General features: G+C 32.6%; 1 protein-coding gene across 2 annotated transcripts in view; it reads left to right on the top strand.

The window, feature by feature from the left end:
* The window catches only part of LRBA (LPS responsive beige-like anchor protein), a 721,911-nt gene that overhangs the window by 201,931 nt on the left and 499,141 nt on the right, over nucleotides 1-20,839 (top strand). For both annotated transcript variants that reach the window (XM_059066707.2, XM_059066706.2), the window contains exons 31-33: nucleotides 4,107-4,185; nucleotides 6,174-6,307; nucleotides 13,508-13,569. In XM_059066707.2, the coding sequence (XP_058922690.1) occupies nucleotides 4,107-4,185; nucleotides 6,174-6,307; nucleotides 13,508-13,569 (275 nt within the window). The remainder of the gene's footprint in view (nucleotides 1-4,106; nucleotides 4,186-6,173; nucleotides 6,308-13,507; nucleotides 13,570-20,839) is intronic.

Genomic DNA, 20,839 nt, shown 5'->3' with positions numbered 1-20,839 from the left:
GTATTTTGAAATTATTTAAATATCCTGTTCCCCAGACTGTTAATTTATCATATCGATATGACCTCACGGCTTCCTATTTTATTGGATGTGTTACAGTCAGTTACTATCATTATTTATTTTGATGCTCAAATTGTCTCTATTTTGGTTGGTGGGAGTCCCTTGAAGTTGGCTTCTGTGCCATCATGACATATCCTATCATTCCTTGGACATTTCCTTGCTTTCTACAAAAGAAAACTAGATGTTTCAAACTCATTTCGCTTTTCTTCCGCAGTTATTGAATTAGCTATTTCTGATTTATTTATTTAGTGGAGAATAGTATTTAGAAGCCAATATCTGGACATTAGGTGTTAGGGTGTTGCTGCTCCCAGGTTTTCTCAGTGGACAGAGCTAGCAACTATATATATAGGTATGTATGTGAATGAGAGTATATATTTTATACACAGGCATACCTTGGAGATAATTGTGAATTTTGGTTCTAGACCACTGCAATAATGCGACTATCACCAAGTGAGTCACATGATTTTTTTCTGTTTCCCAGTGCATGTATAAGTTGTTTACACTATGCTGTAGACTATTAAGTGTGTAAAAATACCATGTGCATACCTTAATTTAAAAATACTTTATTACTAAAAAATGCTAACCATCATCTGAGCCTTCAGTGAGTCAGTATTTTTGCAGTAGTAACATCAAAGATCACTGATCACAGATGGCCATAGTAAATATAATAATAATGAAAAAGTTTGAAATATTGTGAGAATCACCAAAATGTGATGCAGAGACATGAAGTGAGCAAATGCTGTTGGACAAATGGCGCCGATAGGCTTGCTTGATGCAGGGTTGCCACAAACCTTCAATTTGTAAAAAACACAATTTGTTAAAAAATGCAGCTATTGTGCTTCACTGTATTGTGCTTTGCAGATATAGTGCGGTGTTTTTTGTTTGTTTGTTTTAAGAAATTGAACATTTGTGGCAACCCTGTGTTGTCAGGTGATTTTGTATGCATTGGGAAACCAAAAAATTTGTGTGAATTGCTTTATTGTGATATTCACTTTGTTGTGGTCTGGAACCAAACCCAACATATCTCTGAGGTATACCTGTATTCAGACAGTATATTTATATTAATTATTCAACTGTTTTTCCTTTAGTTTATGTAATCTTGAGGTTTTACATTGGCAAAATAATGAATTCAAAGAGTTACACAATTCCTCCTTCTTTAGTCATTTACCAAATTTCAGATTTGATTCTACTGCTGCGTTCCTGATTTTATCCACTGTGTTTTCTCAGAATTAGATTTCAACTTCTGGCTGACTACAATTGCTAAGATGCCTTTGTAAAATGCATTAATTTGAGAGATGTTACCATGTAGGAAAACGTGCATCTTACCACGATGAAATAGGTTGTCTGGAAAAGAATTCTTACTTAGAGATTTATTAAATTCTGGTTCTTTTAAAATAAGCCCATGATTGCTGTCTTTCTCTGCCCAACTTCATGTAAAGTCTGTGTCAGTATTCTCCAACCAAAGATCCCAGTAGTAAACCTTCGGTTGAATAAGTCAGTGAGGGAGAATGCACACAGTGAAACTTGGGGCATCTCAGGAATAGTGTTAGAAAAGCTTTATTATAGGATTTGAGCTTGCATGTAAGTGCAAAGAACAGAGTCTGAAAGGATATATTCCAAATTGCTGATAGTGACTGCCTTTGGAGAGGGACTGGGACTAGGAGGGTTTGGGCAAAACACTGCTGAATTTAAAAATATGGATGTATTCGAGCTTTGTGTAATTAAAAAATAACGAGAAAAAAATGATGTTTTGGGGGAGGGGTTAAGGAAGTGGGACTTTCTTCTGAATTGGATACTGTAAGAAAACGTGGGTAATTCTATAATTAAATATCCTAATAAATCTTACCTAGAATCATGGAAGCCTTGAATGAGGCTAAAGCTCTAATTTGTAAAGAAACAGCAATCTTTCATATTAAGATTTGGGATGTTTGACCATCTTTGTTATTTGGCTGGAGTTCATGTTTTTGTCTGTTGGGGCATGATTAGAGTGGTATTGTTTTATGTTGATTCATCATGGTCATGGCATGGCTTTGTCTGATGTTGCTGTTTTACGAAATTGTTTATATTGAGGGAGACAATAACAAGACCTAGCTGTGGGCTCTAAGCCAGCTCTCTTAACAACACCAGGGCCTAGTTGACATTACAGGGCCAGCTCCCAGATGTCAAAGAGGCTCCTTTTCTACCTTCTCATCTGTTTCTACCATCTTTCTTTCTACATCCTAGATGAACATTTCTTCTTCTACCTTTCTTTTATCTATCTTTCTGTTCACACCACTTTGTCTGCTTGAGGTGTTTCCAGGCTACCCGTGCCTGAAGTTTTAATAATAGATCAAAAGAATCTGACCTCTGATAGTGCATCCTGATAGGTTCCAGAATCCTTTGAGGCCCTCTTCCCTCCTTGTCTATAAGCTTTGCATTTTTGTTTCATTTGCTTCAATATGTTTGCTGCCTTTCTTGGCCTACCTTTCTATAGAATTGTGATGGGATTTCAGTCTGCTCTAATACTAACTTGGTGCCCTCTTAGGACACTACTTTTAGAAACAGAAACTTTACTTCTTGGATTGCAGCTGCAAGCAAGTTGTGCACACCTCCTTTGCCTGTACTGTCCAGGTTGTTAGCATATCATCCCAGTTGGATTCCAGTGACTCTTATGGTCCCTGTGTCAGAGAGGGGCATTTGACACTGTGTGTGTATCCATTCGTTTCTTCCTTCTCCCTATTATTGTCCTTAGAAAGAAAATGGCTCTTCTGTTTCTTCAGGTCATACTCCTAGCTTAAATTGAATGCTTTTCTATCCCATATATCCTGATTCTTAAATGGGAACTTTATTTTTCCCCTACTTTCTTGAGCTTTTTAGAACTCTTCAAGCCTCAGTAAATTATCCTCCAAATTAGTCTTGTAGACTTTTTCAATACTTCTCATAATGTGTGTTGTTTTTGTACCTATCCATTCTTTGACTCTGTCAGAGTTAATTTCCTGGTAATTATTTTCTCTTGCCAAGTAAAATTTATAAGCACAGTTATTTGTTGAAAACATGAAGGAGGTAGCTCTTGTATAGGGCAAGGTAGTTTGAACATTTTGTGCTATAAGACGGTGAGTTGGCATTTAACAATACAGATATACAAGAGTAAGGATATCTGGGAGTGTTCATTGGAGAGTAAAATAGGATCACATGGTGAAAATTAATTTTACAAAGTAGTTTGAACAAAGATAGGGACATAAAATTGTAGGAACTAGAGAGGGAAGTATATACCAGGTGGGAAGATTGACCTACTAAAATATGGGAGATGGAATGATTAAGGGAATCATTTCTGCAATTAACATAAATTGAGAACCTTGTATTGTGTCAGTTTGTCTAGGTGCTAGAGATTGATGGGTGAAAAAGATGAGATCTCTGCTTTCAAAAAGATTAGTATACCTGGAAAAAGGACATTGAAAAAACCAGTTGAAATACAATGTGACAAATGCAAACAACAGGTTATTTACTAATTACAGTGAGGACACACATGAGGGAGTGTATCTTCTGCTTGTATCATTTAAGAAAGCTTTCTCAGGTGGTCATTGCATAATGTTTTCTGGACTAGACTCAGAAGCATTCAGGGTATAGCAGAAGTTATTTGGTAGCTGAATAAAGACAGTTTTCATGGTAATGAGGCATACCTATTTAAGCTAAATTTGGAATTAGCCTTTTCTGTTTTTTGCTTCAATTAGAAAAGTTTCTAATTGTAAATCTCTGTTGCCACTTGATGTTCAATGGAAGGAATCATGACCCCAATTTAGTGAGACAGAATTTACTTTTCTATTACCTTTTCAGCTGATGGGTGGAAGGACTGCTTGGTGTGATAATTGAACTGGTAACTGAGATTTATATATTAAATGATTCAAGAAAACCCTTGTTAATTGGTAGATTTTAATGTTATCCAAATTAATAGGCATTTAAAAATGCAGTATAGTATGTTTTTTGGTGACTTGCTATCAAGATATCTTTTTTGTTTGAATTCTTATATCTAAAAACAGAAAATCCCCTAAATGTTTTTTTTTCTTTCGTAGGTGGTAGATCATCTAATGCAAAATTACCTGCAGTTCCAACAGTTGGTTCAGTTCCACAAGACCAAGTTTCAAATATGAGGTATTCAAGCTACTAACTTGGATATTTGTGATTTATTCCTTTTGATGACTCTTAAAAATGTCTAGCTACAATTTTTAGAAAAATTTACTTTGTTTCTTTTTTAAAAAACATGCATGACATTTAGAGGCTTGGGAGTATTTTCGAAGTTCCTTCTTAAAGATTATGAGATGTAAAAGATTCCTGAGAAGTAGCTTTTTGTGATTAATAAGTGTGGAATGCATAACATTTAATTTCACAGGTAGTTAGTAGCTTATGGCTTATGTTTCATATGTTTGTAGATTGAACATTTGGAATTCATTGTTCATCTTCCCTAGAAATGCTGAAATAAGAAGTTTATATTGATACTGAATTATAGATAGATTTTTACTGTCAGTTATCTTGTTTAATTGGGTATATACGTTTCAAATTCTAATTTGGAAGGCTGTGGATATATTCCGCCACTAGGGCCTTTGTGGCTAGAGTTCTTGATCTGCCTTATTACAATTGGAAAATGCATAACACTTTAAAAATAAACATACTTGGGTGCTACAAGTGTAGGCTTGTGGTTGTGATATCATCCAGGGATAAGAGGATCCATGAGATAAGTAGAGAGAAATAGTTTTATGGATAGTACCTGGGAAGAGATTGTTATTGAGCACAGAAATTTCCAGCAGCTTCAGTTGATAGTTTCAGTAGCATCTCTTGTTGGCTGTATGAATAGAAAATACTCTTTGTAGGAATAGTAAATAAGTAGTGGCTGTTTATATATATGTTTGGTTCATAAGCTAGAAACTGAATTTCCTGAAATGCAGAGGGCTTGTTTTTTTTAAAACTCATTAAATATATATATATATGTATACAGCTGGATATGGATCCAACCAACCACAGATTGAAAATATTAAAACAAAATTTCCAAAAAGTTCCATAAAGCAAAAATTTGTCTCACACTGGCAACTATTTTTTTGATGTTTCTTTTTTTTGCAGTTTTCTTTTTTTAAAATTAAAAAAAATTTTTATTGAAGTATAGTTGACGTACAATGTTGTGTTAATTTCTGCTGTACAGCAAAGTGACCCAGCCATACATATATATATATATATATATATATATATATATATATTCTTTTCCATTACAGTTTGTAGGACCTTGTCGTCTGTCCATTCCACACACGATAGTTTGACATTGGCAACTATTTATATAGCATTTACATTGTATTTACATTGTATTAGGTATTATAGGTAATTTAGATATGATTTAAAATCTAGGTTATATGCAAATACTGTGGCCTTGTACATAAGGGACCTCAGCATCCACAGATTGTGGTATCTCTAGGGAGTCTTGGAACCATTCTACTGTAAAAACCGAGGGATAACTGTGTGTGTATATACATATGGGTTTATGTGTATATACATATATAAGAATATATGTACATATAGTCACAAAGAGATATATTAAGTAAATTGAGATCATCATAAATGTGCCAGTATACTATTTGCAAGTGAGAAGTTGTTCAGATTGCATTAGGAAGAAATTGTTTATAGAGATAGATGTTAGTGAAAAAGAATATAGACTGATTCTTTCAGTTTATAAACATTATTGAGTTTGTAATATATGCTGCCGCTGAGATCTTAGAAGTGAAGGCATAGTTCTTGATCTGAAGGTGCTCATGTTTTAATTGTCAATAGAAAATTTGTTAAAGGATTGATAGTTTGTTTAGGTTGTAATGGGGCTAAAATCAAGTGCTCTCTACTGGTCAGTTAAGCCTTCCAGTAAGAGCTGATGTTTGGAGTGGTTGTTAACCAGGTTGTTTGTGAGGGCTAGGGGTGGCAATATACAACAGAATAAAAAAGGATATTCCAGGCAGAAGGAATAGTGTGCATAGCAATAGTGAATCTTTAGGTAATTTTAAAATTTTCACATAATTTTACAGTTCTATGAAAACTCATTTTAAAAACTAGAAAACTGATAAATACTAATGAATAGTACAGGTAACTTAACATCTTTCTATTAGTATTACAGAGAGGCTTGAACATGCTTTGGAAAAGGCAGCTCCTCTTCTACGAGAGATATTTGTAGATTTTGCACCTTTTCTTTCTCGGACACTTTTGGGTAGCCATGGACAAGAACTGCTTATAGAAGGAACAAGTAAGTGATTTTTCTTTCTTCATATATATATTTAAATTACAGGGTTGAAAACTGAAATGAATAATAAGAGATGCATGGAGTTTTATTGTTTGTTTTCAGCCTTTGACAAGCCTTCTCAAAGAGCCTGTACATATTTTTTAAAGGATATGGCATGACTGCTATTCTAATCTGTTCAAAGTTTTTTATCAGTGATTTGCATGAGATTTGTGTGCATTAGATTTATTACTGTGTGTTTTGGGGAACAATAAAAAAAGAAAAAAGTATTGAATGAAAGAACTAAGAAATGTTTTAATACATTAAAATTAACTATGAGAATTGAGAATTGGAGAGACTGGTGTTATAGTAATAAGTGGAGTATTTATCTGAGATTTTACTTGAATTTAAGATGTATATAAACAATAGTGTTTTGCTGCATATTAGGAAAATGAAGAATGCATTATTTGTCTCTGTTAGTGGAATTCTATTTTACAAATAAGTAGAAAAAACAGTAGTATTTTACTCTGTCTTGCTTATATCATACATAGATTACTGGGTCTTTTCTAGGTAGGCTACTTTGAGATTGTGTCAAACTAGATAACATGCATAATAATAAGTTGCTGCATGGATTGGAAACCATGCTATTTATGGAATGGATGGAAGGGTATTGGGACTTTTTTTTTTACATGAAGCACTTGTCAAATAGTAAGTGTCTTCTAATATTAAACAGGTTAACTCAATCAAGTGAAAGTAGACTTACCCTGAATTTCCTCAGACAGCAGGAATCTGTTCAATAGAGATCAACTTTTCAAACGATTAGTTCTATTTAAGAGCTTAGCAGACTGACTTCAAAATACAAATCTTCATTCCCATAGCTAGACTTTTTTAAAGGAGAAGCTAGAGGATTTTCATCAATGATAATGTCAAATTAATTTTTTTATTCAAAAGTGTTTGGACTAGATATTTGCTAAGTCTGGCTTGTCTGTATCCATGTTTGATGGTTAAAGGATAAGACACATATTCTCCTAAAGCTGAAAAATCATGGGAAAGCATAATTATCTGTATGCAGGTATCTTTAAATATCAACTTACAGCTTTAGTTATCGTGACTTTTTGTTGGTTATCAATCACTAGATGATCTCCTAAGGAATTTCTTAAAACTTGTGGAAAAAGCCCCTCTTTTTATAGAAATAAGGATATAATGGTAATCAAAGTTATAAATAGGTTAATGTTCAAGATATCTGTATCTGAGTGTTAACTATGGGATATCAGCACTTTATTTGACCCTTAAAATATGTATCTATAAGAGTAATAATCATTAGCTAAAATAATAATTTCATTATCATCCCTGCTGTAAATTTATGTGGAGTTGGTGATGATTGATATCATTTCCGTATAGTCAAAGAATAGCATTGAATTTATTTGAAAAAAAGTTCAGGTTTTAGAAATACTGAACTAAGTTTGCGGTGGAAATTTATTTCATCTGCTAAAGGATATAATTGTTTAGCCAAGGACTGTTTGACCTAATGAAGTAATAAAATTTGAAAGGAAGTGAATTGATACATTGAAGAACTTCACCCTAATTTATGTTTCACATATCAAACATTTATTCTTTTAAAGTGGTGTGACAACTAATTAACTATATTTCATTTTGTAACAGTAAAGTGAATGTATTAATTTTAGCCTTTCAGTGTAGTAAGACATTTTGGCTACTTAGTTGATCTTGGAATTTTATAATAGACCCAGCAAAATAGTGTCACCTTAGATACTCAGAAGTATTAAACTTGCCAATTCTAGATCCTGGAACAAAATTTAATTTAGAATGAATTTCTTATTGGTAAATTCTGATAAAATGATAAAAAAGGATGATGCACTATTGCTCATCTATAAACTTGAGTAGTGACTACTCATTGGTCTGTGTTCATAAAAATAGCAAACAAATCTAAGAGTTTTATATAGCTTATGTATTTTAAGTTGTGAGGAATCCTTTGGGTGGTGGTTTTATGCATTGTAAAACAGGAAAGTTTTGAGGGCAGGTGATCACAGCATAGTTCTGATCAAAAAGCATTGGACTAAAAGGCAGGATACCTCAGCCCTTATCAGTCACTAACTGTATGACCAGGTACTTGAAAATTTATTACTTTTAAATTTTAGTAGTGATTTTTATTAATAATTTTTAATGAACATTTAAAATATTTACAAAGTAGGAATTGTAATATCCATGAACTTATTTTTGGCAACTACTCAGACCATCTTTGTTTTGCCATAATTGTTATATCCACCTCCCTTTGTTTAGCTTTAGTGTTTCAATCAATCCCAGACATCACGTTGTTTCACCCCTAAATAATTCATAATTCATATAAAAAGATATTTTCTTACATAATCATAATTGCTGCTATTATACCTAATAATATTAATAATTCCATAATACTCAGCCCATATTCATCTTTATTTAAAAGATTTTTTAATATTCATTTTCTTCCAATTAAGATCCAAAGTCAGTTTTACTGCATTTGATATGTCTCTTAAGTCCATGTTAATGTCAAATAGTTTCCCCCTATTGTTCCTCTGTTTTCATGTTATTGACTCATTGAAGAAATATGGTTGATGGTTCTGTAGAATGTTATACATTTTGGCACTCTGTGGCTATTCTTGGTGATGTTATTTAACAGTTTTTCTATTCTGTGTATTTTCTGATGGCTTGAAGTTTAATTTAAAAGTTTAGTTAGATGTAATACTTCATGTTACATCATGCCTAAAATCACATATTTTCTAATTGGCTCAATTTTAGTGATATTAACCCCCTTTTCCAAGTAGTTATAACCCGTTGTAAGAATTGATGTTTTATTACTTTTAATTTTTAAAAGAAGTCTTCCAAAAACAAAGAGATGATTACTTTTTTAAAAAGTTTGTTTTATCTGACAATTACCTTAAGTGATTTCATTGGACACTTTTTATAAATCTAAGGTTCATTATGAGGTCTTTGTGATCTTAATTTTCCTATATCTTAAAACATTTTGCTAATTATCATTACTCATTGGTTATTTCTAGCTATATACTAATGGCTAAAATAATAAGAAAACAAGAATACTAGAATTGCCCCTATAATCATGGTGCACTAGGAAAACAAATCATCACTCTTGGATCACCCTCAGTTTTCTTACTGTGTTGGCCAAAGTATTGCATTGTATTTTAAGAAGATATAAATTTGTTTTCTCAGGGGGATCAAAAACTGGTATTTGGGGAGGGTAAAAGTATCTTAGACATTACGGTGGTTTTTGACCTTCTGATGGACAACAGTACATCTGTACAGTTTATCTTTATCATTAACATTTCATGGGGACACAGTTAAGAAAAAATGGTCTGAAATGTTCCTTAGGCTCCTCAAAAAAGGTTGAGAAATACTGGTATAAAAGAAGTCTGTGGATACCATCTTTGTGGTCTTATTTTTAGCTTTCACTGAATATAGTTAAGAATTCAGAATTTTTTATTTTCTGCCCATTATGGTGAGGTGAAAAAAATTGACAGGAGAAGACATTTTATAACTACTAGACCAACTGTGGGTGAATTTGAAGAGACAGGGAGTAGTACTCATAATTTTTATCAAATCAGGACTTCATTAATGCACAGCATATTTCTGTGGACAAAAAAGGAAATTGGTTTTCTCAGCATCATGTCATTCAATAGGAGGAAGGACTTCATTCTACAAAATTTATACAATGTTTTGTGACAAGAACCTGGAACATCTCATTTTGCTAAGAAGGCGTGTGACAGTGTTCATCCATTGTTCATGATGACTGTGCACCACATTTGCTTGGTGCAGTTCTAAGTGAATAGATACTAAACCAGGTATATGCACGAAGACAATTGGAAGGAAAAGTTCATACAGAAATGGAAAAATTCAGTTGATTAATCATTCTAAATGGTGTTTATAATCTAAAGAAGAAAATATTTTGGAATTGGAGAGAAAAGAAAATGGCTGTTCTTTCTACAACAAAATTTTGAATAATCCAACTTTTCCAAAGGATTGCATTTGATGATGTTAGTTCAAGAAGAAGGACCAGAATTAATGATAAAGTTGCACCTATTAGAATTTTATTTGAAGTTTAGAAGCAGTATTTTTTTTTTTTTGTGGTACGCGGGCCTCTCACTGCTGTGGCCTCTCCCGTTGCACGGAGCACAGGCTCCGGACGCGCAGGCTCAGCGGCCATGGCGCACGGTCCCAGCTTGGCTCACGGGCCCAGCTGTTCTGCGGCACTTGGGATCCCCCCCGGACCGGGGCACGAACCCGCCTCCCCTGCATCGGCAGGCGGATTCTCAACCACTGCGCCACCAGGGAAGCCCTAGAAGCAGTATTTTTAAGATGAATATCATGTTTATAGATTCATGAGGAGCAGTTAATTATATCCAAATTATAGACAAATACTTTAAAAACCTGCAAAACAGGGAAAGAATTTTTGAGTTTATTATGCTTAAATTCTTACTGAAACTTATAATAATGTTTACGCCATTGCTTTATCTTTTTGTAAATTATTTAAGGTGACTTAAGATAAATAAATAAAACAAAAAACAGGGTTCTTATGTTCCAGACAGTAAATGGTCATGACCATTTTTCATGGTATACTTGAGAGTTTAGGTATCTCAGTGCATTCAGATGTTGATAGCTTAATATCTGGTAAGACATTTAGTACTTCTGAGTTTAATAGTATGGAAAAACAGTGGTAATAGAGGTGGGATAAATAGTCTCTGGTGGAGAAATTGAAGTGGTCTTTGGTTGTGGAACACCAGAGTTGGCATTTTCAGTTTGTCTTTTTTGAGGAGACTAAAATTCCATATTGTTGAAAAATCAATCAAAGGTAAAACCAAGAAAACTGAACCCAAGGGTCAGATTATGAGGCTAGTCAGACCTCTGAGCCTACAGTACCTTGTTCACTTTCTGCTAAGTGGGACAATAATAGGACTTGTGTGTGTAAAATGAAAATTGATGCTTCTGCAACAATTTACAACTTCACTCCAAGTGTTGTTTTAAGGCCTTCCTTTGGGTAATCCTTAGAGTCTGAATGTAGATCTGAAGACAGATTTACTGATTTATAAGTCATTTCTTGCTTTTTCATCCATGCAACCAGTGTCACAAAACAATTTAGGTCATAGAGAGATGTGATTAAGTTGTGTAATCTGATATCAAGTCCCTTATTGGGATTATTTCCTGTTTATTTATTCCCAAGGTTATATATTTTTGTTTGTAGTATTGATGCCCTTTAGGCAGGAAGCTTAGTATTAGAGGTCTAATATAAGCTCTTTTTTTGTCTCCTGAAGCCCTTTCTCATTTAAAATCCACCTTCGCCCCCTACCCATGCTTTACAGATGTATAAAACCTCACTCCAAAAAACACATGAATTGTTCTAATCAAACTATGAAATGTTATTTGACATCTTACTGTCCTTGAACACTCAACCCACTGATCAGTGGTTCTATCAACCTTCCTCTGGTTTTCTAATCTTAATTATTGAGAAATAATACTGAAATAAGTAATTTTTTGGAAGTACGAGTATTGAACTATCCTACAGTAGATGCTGTAGAGAGACAAAGGAACATCTAGAAATCTTTCTAACTTTGAACGGCCCAAGGCCCTTTTAATCATTATTGTTCATTATCTGAGTGGATATAAAAGGCTGAGCCAGATCAGGGCCCAAATGCTTTGGAAAGGTGGTAGGAATTCTGGTTCCTCTAGAATCGAGCAGTAAGGAATAATGTCCTAGTTGTAGAAAGACCTGAATTTACTTGCTGCAAGTAGTGGCTTTTGCAGTTGAAATATATGGAACTTCTGTAGTTGGTAACATTTTATGAAAAGTGACAGGTTTTCAGACCAACAAAGGCTACACCAGCAATAAGAGATGGAGTATTGCTGTGCCCTTCCTTTTGGCCTTGGCATTAGCCTGAGGAGGTATGGTCATCTTAGCTCTATAGAAACAGCAATTTAGTTAATGACCTGTTTGCTTAATGCAACATGTAGATGTTCTGTAGCTAATTTTCATGCCAGTGCTGACACTGTTACCATCATTTCTATGTTACACATTTTTTCAGACATGGAGAAAAATGGTTTTGACTTTTCTAAAGAGTGAAGGGGGTGAACAACCTGTTTAACTTGAATACTATTTGTAAGGCTACAGAATGCCAACATGTGCCGTCAGCAGGTATGAGGCATCATGACTAAAAGAGGGAAAGAGAAAGAACTACAGAGCAAGAAGATTAAAGAAAGGGAATAGGATGGGATAGGATGCCCACAGAACTTTAATGCAGAGAAAGAAATAAGGTAATTCTGTGGAGTGTATGAAGGCCATGAGGAATTATTTTAGTTGTTATGCTTAGATTACTTTGAACTTAAACTTACGTTTGCTTAGAAAAATATAGAATAAAAAATTTTAATTTTTCTAATTATTACTAGTGTAATTTAGTAATTTAGTGCTTTTAACTATTGGCATTGCTTTTTTAAGATACTGGTTATAAAATGTTCTTTGAATGTTCTTTAAAGTAGCTACTTTATATCTTACTGTTAATCAAAAGTAACGAATTCTTTAGATAGTTATTAACTATATAAAACTTCCTCCCTGAGGTATTTTTGGTGAACCCAAATGAAACATAAGAGAGAAAATATAAATGCATTTATTTATAAAAAATCAAGAACATATAACAGACAATGGCTTGCACTTCTGTTAAGGTTTAGAGTGAGGTCACAGGTCAAGGTACTAATAAGAGTGTTTGGGATGTCTGCTGCCATGAAACAAAATGGAAACTTGATTGATAGCTAGAGGGTTGAAGGGAGAGAGTGTGGTGGAGAAAGCAAAGGTCAGGGAGCCATTTCCCTTCTCTGCATGTATAACAATCAGCTCTCTCCAAAACAAAATTTAGGTGATATTGGTCAATATGGCATATGTTGTGCACATTTATATGAGTATTGTGAAATGTCATTATATATGAAGTTGTAATAAATGTTTTAGTAATTTGAAAGCTGAAATGAAGTTGGCTACAAAAAATTGTGGTGGTTTTGATGCCAAGTTTAAAGTAATTACAGAATGTTTTGTTTACACATATGATCAAATATGTATAGGTTTGGTTCTTAGCAAGAAGTTAAATTTTATTTTAAAACCAGTTTGGACAAAGTTGTATAAGAAATAAATCCCTTGTTTTTTACTTTGTAATTTTAAAAAAATTCTCTTTGATATAGGTCTGGTTTGCATGAAGTCTAGTAGTTCAGTTGTGGAATTGGTTATGCTACTGTGTTCTCAGGTGAGTGACAAGAATAAATGTTGAATTAAAAGTAAATTCTCAAGTGAATTCATTTTGCAAGAAAGTTGAAATTGATTAGAAATTTTTGCTACAATAGTTTTGTGTTTGCAGTTTTAAAATTTCTTTGTATTGCAAAAGGGTTACTTCTTGTGTTTGGTGCTAACAGTTTATTTCGAAGTGAGTGCTGAGAGAAATAGTATAGATGAATGAGAAATAGAGGTTTTTTGAGCCACATTTAAAAATATCCAGATCAAATGGTCTTGAGATGGCTAAATTTCTTTGCCTTGCATATTAAGGTTACAGAAACAGATTTATTTCTATACCTCGCGGAGTGCCACTCTGACTCCCATGGGAATAATGGGTTTACTTCCCTTTTGTGCAGAGGTTATAAAATGAGTGATAAATAATTTTGAATTCTTGTCATTGCTAATTATTTTTGACATACCTAGTAGATTTGGGGAAACATCAACAAAAATATGGCAGCCATCATAATAAGATGTAGTGAATAAATTCCTAAAAGTGAGATTACTTTCATTGTTCAGAAACCTTATACCTCGTATGGTAAAGCTTTAATTTTTTTAAAAAACTTATGTAAAAATCATGTATCTTGTGACATTTTCTTTTCTCTTTAGCAGTTAAACAGATGAATGTTTTTATTGAGAGTTTGTTTGTAGTCTTTTAAAAATGATATCTTGCTGGTAGTAAATTCCCCTACTTAAAACTTTAAAATAGCCTTTTTTAATAGGAAGAGTATTGGTCTAGAGGTCAAGGGTTCTGACCCATTTCAAAACCTTTGACCTTCATTTAAAACTCTCCTGGTTTACTTGCCTGACGAATAAGGATAATGCAAAATTAATGTTTCTTTTCATCGATTTATTCATTTTAGTGCCTATATTGCCAAATTTATTTAGACTGTGCTGATGGACATTTCATGAATACAAATTAAAGAATCATAGAAGGTGTAAAAAAATCAATACTATGCATCGTCAATAAAATGCAATAAGAACAATTACTTCTAGAGATTACATCTAATGGATTTTTATAATGAACTTGTGAAGAGTAGTTATGTTTGTAGTGGGCTTATTATTCTTAGATTTAGTGAGAGTCATGTTTTTAAGTTAATTATCTACTTAGAAAACTCCCATTCCTTTAAAAACTGACTGGATAAAATTTCCCGTTTAGTAATCTGATTTGAAATAATTTGTTGTTTATTTCTTGAATGGAAATTACCATATACTATCCTTATACTGACATGAAATTACCCTTACTTTAAGAAGCATTTGCTTACAGTTTTATATGTATACTCACAGCAGTATGAATTTATTGTTTATAGTGATGTAATTGTTTCATAGGTGAAGTTTGATAATGAAGTTTCACTTTCTAGGTTAGAAGAATTTAATGTATTCTTGATACATGAAAGCTGTTTTAAATATAGTATATTACACAGTGGAATGTTAGAAAGATAAAGAATGACATGTTTTAAGACACCTGTTTGTCATGTATGTCACAGTGCTGTTTAATACTATTCCAATCAAATGGGAATATGAAGATCACTTAGAGTCAGTTGCAAAAGTCAGATCATCTCAAAGTTTTGTTTAAATAAAACACATTATTGGTTTATTTGAAGTTCTTAACATTTTTTATGGGTTCTCCAAAAGTTCCACAGCATCTCTATAAGATGTAGCACAGTGCAAAAAATGATGTGAAAAGTGAAGCCAGAATTAGCTCCAGATGTATACAGATTGTTCTGGGGTGATAATTACATTTTTCACTTTGAATTTTCCTAATTCAGAGAGGTCAGATTGGCAATCACAAAAGTGATTTATTTTGTTAAAAAGTGAACATTTTCTACATGAGAGCTTAAGAGAGATGAAATTGAAGTCGACATTTTGCAGATATTGGATGGCTATGGCTTGAGTTTGACTGATAATTTGTTTTAGTCTGAGATAGGGTGGGAAGTAAAAGGCTAGCATCTTGCTAAAATTTTAATCAATTTTGTAAAGAAGAGATGTAGTGGATTGAGTGCCAAAGATCGAAAGATCAGGTCAAAAACTCCTTTTTAATCACATAAATAATGGGATATGCTTATGAACTTAACATCTGCAAATTTGATTTAAAACTTTACAAATTAGTTGATGTTAATTTCATGACAATCAGCCATGTTCTGATTATTTTTCTTGAATCCATTCAAAACTTATTTTTTTGGTATTCTTCTTAACGAAGTGTTTAAATCTGCCGTATTTTATTACAGAAGAGAGTTTAGAGCCCGAATTAGAAATGAGGAAATGATCATGTTTGGTTTGCTGTCATTAACACCAAGTAGATCACTATATATTTTGTTAAAGCTTCAGCTAGGATTATATTTTTCAATATCCAATCATTCATTAATAGGTTTATTAGATACCATTTCATATTTTATCCCATTTAAATTTTAACATTTTAAGACCAAATGTTATTATTTAGAGTTGAAAATCTTTCTTAAAATATTTAGCATGTTATTTTTGAGTAAAGTTTTATATATATATATATATATTTACACACACATATATATACTTACGGTTTATTAAGTTATGTTTATTCCTATACTGAAAATAATTCAAGAGCTATTTAAGCTCCAAAACCTGATTTAAGTCTTCTTTACTTCTTTAAAATAAGGCTGTATACACTCTTCAGGAAACTGTATATTCTCTGATGCACAGAAAATAATCGAACAACTTCTTAATTATATTTCAGATTCAGTTTTTCAGAAGCATGTAACTTATTTTTGCCCAATATTTGTTGTGTATGTGTATAAACCTTGTAGAAATCCATATGACTTTAAAGAAAATGTTAAATAAATATTTCAAGTAATATTACTCCAGCAATCGTGTAAAGTGTTTGTATCCTGCTCATTTGACATTAATATCATTTTTGAAGGAATTGACATTGTTTTCAAGGCCACTTTATAAAAGTGTTGTGTTGCTCATCCTAATTCAGTCTGACATACATTCCAATAACACTACCTCCCTTCTTGGGTTTAAAGCTAAATTTATGACTGTGCATTGTGAAGTGCGTCATTTAAAAATGGTTTCAACCCAAAACATCTAATAAATAAATAATGTGTATGGCTACTCAGTAGTAGACTTTCTAGACTAGAAATCATTCCATCGGATACTCAACAGTCCACTATCGGAGAGGGCTGTCAGATAAATCTTATGGTAGCTGCATTCATGTCCTGTAAATCACATATTATTGTCTGAGCCTTCTGCCAGGTCATCTATTCTTTTCCCATTTATCAGAAATGCATAGAGTATATAGAAAAACTAGAAGTACCATGTAGTCTGGCCTGGCATTCTGTCTTAGTAATTAATTAACAGTAAAAGTTAATTTAAAAACAGTGTTAGTCTGATTTTTCTTCAATACATTTTTCTTCAAAATATGTAGATTGTTGCTATTTTGGGAAATATTTCCTTTGCATGAAGGTAATAACAAAAGGTTTGGTCATTTCTTTCTATCTCTGAATTATTAATTTTAAAATTATAATGTTCATAATAAGAACCAGTTATCACCATTCATATGATTCTTTAATGTCTGTTTCGTGTTTGAATTATTGCCATTTGAATTTTTTCCTGAATCTTCAAAGTAAAGTGTTCCTCTTTTCCATCACTCTCCTCTAATTTCTTTTCTCTAATTCTGGTTTTCTTCTCCTTTTTGAGAAGTGACATTAATGTTATTGCTCTTGGCTTTTTATTTCATGAGCTTTTCCTTTTTATAGCTGTGATGAGTATTTTGGGTAAAGTAGATAATTAAAAAAAAACGAAAAAACCCGAGATGGGTGGGGGAAAGCAAACCAGCTCTATACCATGGCACAAAGGCATCTTTCATTTCTTATCACTTTGTTTTTGTAACTGTTCTCAAGCTATGCGAACTATTTAAAGTTACCCAAATGTGCCATCATAATTTTGTGTCTTGGCGTAGGCTTTTTCTTTCCCTATAATTTCCCTCCTTCAAATTTGGTGAGTCTAATTGTTGGCTTCTTCTCATCACTCCGAACTCAGCTTAATTATCCTCTTCTCATATCATATCTATAGTTGGTATCTTTTTTGCGTGTCTTCATCTTAGCACTCATCATATCACAAATTTTAACTATTCCTGTGCTAGTTTGCTACTTTTTTATTGCCAGTCTCCCTCTCTCTACTCTAGGTCCTATGAAGGTTACAACTATTTCTGTTTCATATACTTAGTATACTAGGTAAACTGTGAAGTGTGCCTAGTACCCAGCACAGTCCCTGGCATCTGATGGCTGCTCAGTGAATATATATGGAATAAATAAATAATTGAACTCCCAGCTAAATTGCCATCTCCTCTGGAAAGCTTTCTTTGACTCCTCTCTTCCCCACAACTCTAAGCCTAGGTGAGGTATACATCCTAAGTACTCACTGACCCACCTTATAGTAATTTCATTCTTTATTTAAATTGTCTATTATTTTTTTTCTTTCCCGTTTGACTTTAAGTTTCTTAAAGATAAGCACTGTGTTTTGGTTTCTATTGTATCTCCAACATTCAGCATAATTGCTATTCAACCAAATATTTATATAATTGTACAATTAATAAATGAATGGTAACATTGATCATAAACACTGTATTTTGGGCTTTTACCTTTTGGTCCTTTTTATTATGAAACATCCTCATTCTTTTGTGTGTTATTAAGTGTGTATTAGTTGTTCATTTTTATTGTCAGCTATTTTGTCATTGCCAAATATTGTAGTCATGTTCATTTATAAATAAGAGTCTTACTATTTTCATTTTCTTTTGGCTTAATCAGATTTACTTCTTTTTAAAAAATCAAAGTTATTGAAGCATAGTTAATATACATGTAATATTTTACAATATTATATACAACAGTATATATACAATATCTTAAATGTACAGTTCAATGCATTTAGATATATACACAACCGTGTAACACCCATTTCAATCCAGAAAGTTCCCTGTGCTTCTGTAATCAGTCCCTACCCGTATCACCTCAAGTTGCTACTGATTTGATTTCTGTTACCGTGCATGCGTTTTACTTATTGTAGAACTTAATATAAATGGAGATTTACTTCATTTAACTGTGCTGCTTAGCTCCTCAGAGCGTGCTGTATATAGGGTACACGTCAACCTTTTAAACTAAAACTCACTATCTAATATTAAGAAAATGGTGTGGTTTTTAAAAAGAAATAATGGAGTCAGTAAAACATAGGTTATCTTTTGCTAACCACAAAATAAGAATTTTGAGTTTAAATTGCTCATTGGAAATATAAATGTCTTCTTAACTTCTTTATGCATTTTTTTTTTAACCTTATAAGGAAATCTTATGGTATGGAGCAGCACTATTGTGAGGCCATAAATTATGCTTCTAAAAAAAAAAACTCCTAAGTTTTTGTTTTCACTGTTTGTCAGGCTCAGTTCAAATGCTATCTCTTATACAGAGCTTTGTGTCAGTTTATTTGCCCTGAGTCCTCCTCAATATGCCTGCTTGTGGTATTTCTTTTTTTATTTAGCAGACATGTACTGAATGATTTTAAGACAAGTCTCTCCTTTTAATCTAGTAAGAGAGATAAATAATTGTAATACAGCATAGAATTTTTATGAGGACTTTAAGAGAAATAGAAGCAAATAATAGGGGCAGGGAGTGGAATTAGGAATGGGGCATAAAAATGTATTTATTAATCCCTGTTTAACTAATTTTATTTCTATTCATGAATAGATCATTTCAGGCTCCTTTGCCTTTCAGTCAAAAATTTTTTTCCGGGTTCCATCTATGTTTTTTAATAATTTCATCGAGATCAATAGATATTAAAGTTCTTAAGGCATTTCCTCTACTCTTTGCTGTACCTATAATTTTCCTTGGTTAGATTTGTGGTAACCGGCTACTTGTTTGATCAGTTCTCACTGTCCAAAATTTCCAGTACAGCAAATCGTAGTGTGTACTGTGTGATGAAAATGGATGTTCTGTGAGAAAAGCACACAATGGTAAATAAGCTTGGAAAATGTTCATTTAAATTTAATTAGGATCTTTACTGGAGGGCTCCTCAAGGCCTTTAGTCAATACATGTGTGTAATATATATATATATATACACTATATATATAATAAAGTGTATTGTTGAATCTGTTATGAGAATAATGTTAGTATATTTGATCACAAAATACTTTTTATGACCACAGTGTGTATGGATAATTTTTGTAAAATATACTTCAGGAAAAGCATCAGTGTTGAGACAGTGAATAATGCAGGAAATGCCTCTTTGTGTATTCTGCTTCTGGTTTTCTCTGCTTCTCAAATCACAGTGATTACAGAAAATCAGTAGATTTGCAAAAGTACAGCTGTTTTTTTCATGAAACACTGATTATTTTTACTTCATTCAAGAATTATCTCAATTACCTGTTCTCTCTCCGTTGTCGGTAATTTGGACTCAATTTACATGTTGTTTCTGAAGGGACAGATGTTCAGAACTGATTATAATAAGATTTGGTATTCTTTCTAGAACAACTTAAGTTTAACCAGGAGAGAGAGAGAGAGAGAGAGTGTGTGTGTGTGTGTGTATTTTTACACACACATATATGTATTTTTACAATATTTATGTAGAACTAATCCAAGCTTAAGAATAAATTCAAATATTTTGACATCAATTGATTATATAGCTATTTCCTACATTGGTTGAGTGAATCCCATTACATTTTTAGTCAATATTGTGGCAGTTTATGCTCTGTAATCATGTTTAAGTATCTGGCATAAAGTCTAGAAACCAGGGTCAGAATATATTTTATAATAATGGGATATTACATACATTGTTAGTGACCCATTTGTAGAATCGAACTTCGCTATGCACTTAAAGAGGTGCAAGAGGTCCAAATAAAATGAAATTAATCTGTATGTGACTGTCATATGATACAGTGTCTGGTGAAAGAAATTTTCAGTATTTGTCAAATAAATGAGTAAAATTTTAGCAATAAAATTTTAACAATTTTTAATAGAATAAAGATTTATGATAATTTATAGTTACACAGCTAAATTATACAGTGGCTGTTGCTCTTCTTAGGTCATCCATTTATCCATTCAAGCAATTAGAATTTGAGATAGCTTGTAATCAAGACCTAGACATAATAAAAATATGAAGTCATTATTAAAGAGGTTAATTGGGTTAAAGAATTAAGAGTCATGAAAAGACTCCGATGCCTAAGTCCAGGGGTTTTCACTAATATCTATAGTGTTTTTATGTTTTTTGTTTTTTTTAAGTATAATTT

The sequence above is a fragment of the Kogia breviceps genome, chromosome 6 (assembly GCF_026419965.1).
Source record: "Kogia breviceps isolate mKogBre1 chromosome 6, mKogBre1 haplotype 1, whole genome shotgun sequence".
Lineage (NCBI taxonomy): Eukaryota > Metazoa > Chordata > Mammalia > Artiodactyla > Physeteridae > Kogia > Kogia breviceps.
This window is presented reverse-complemented; position numbering and strand designations above follow the sequence as displayed.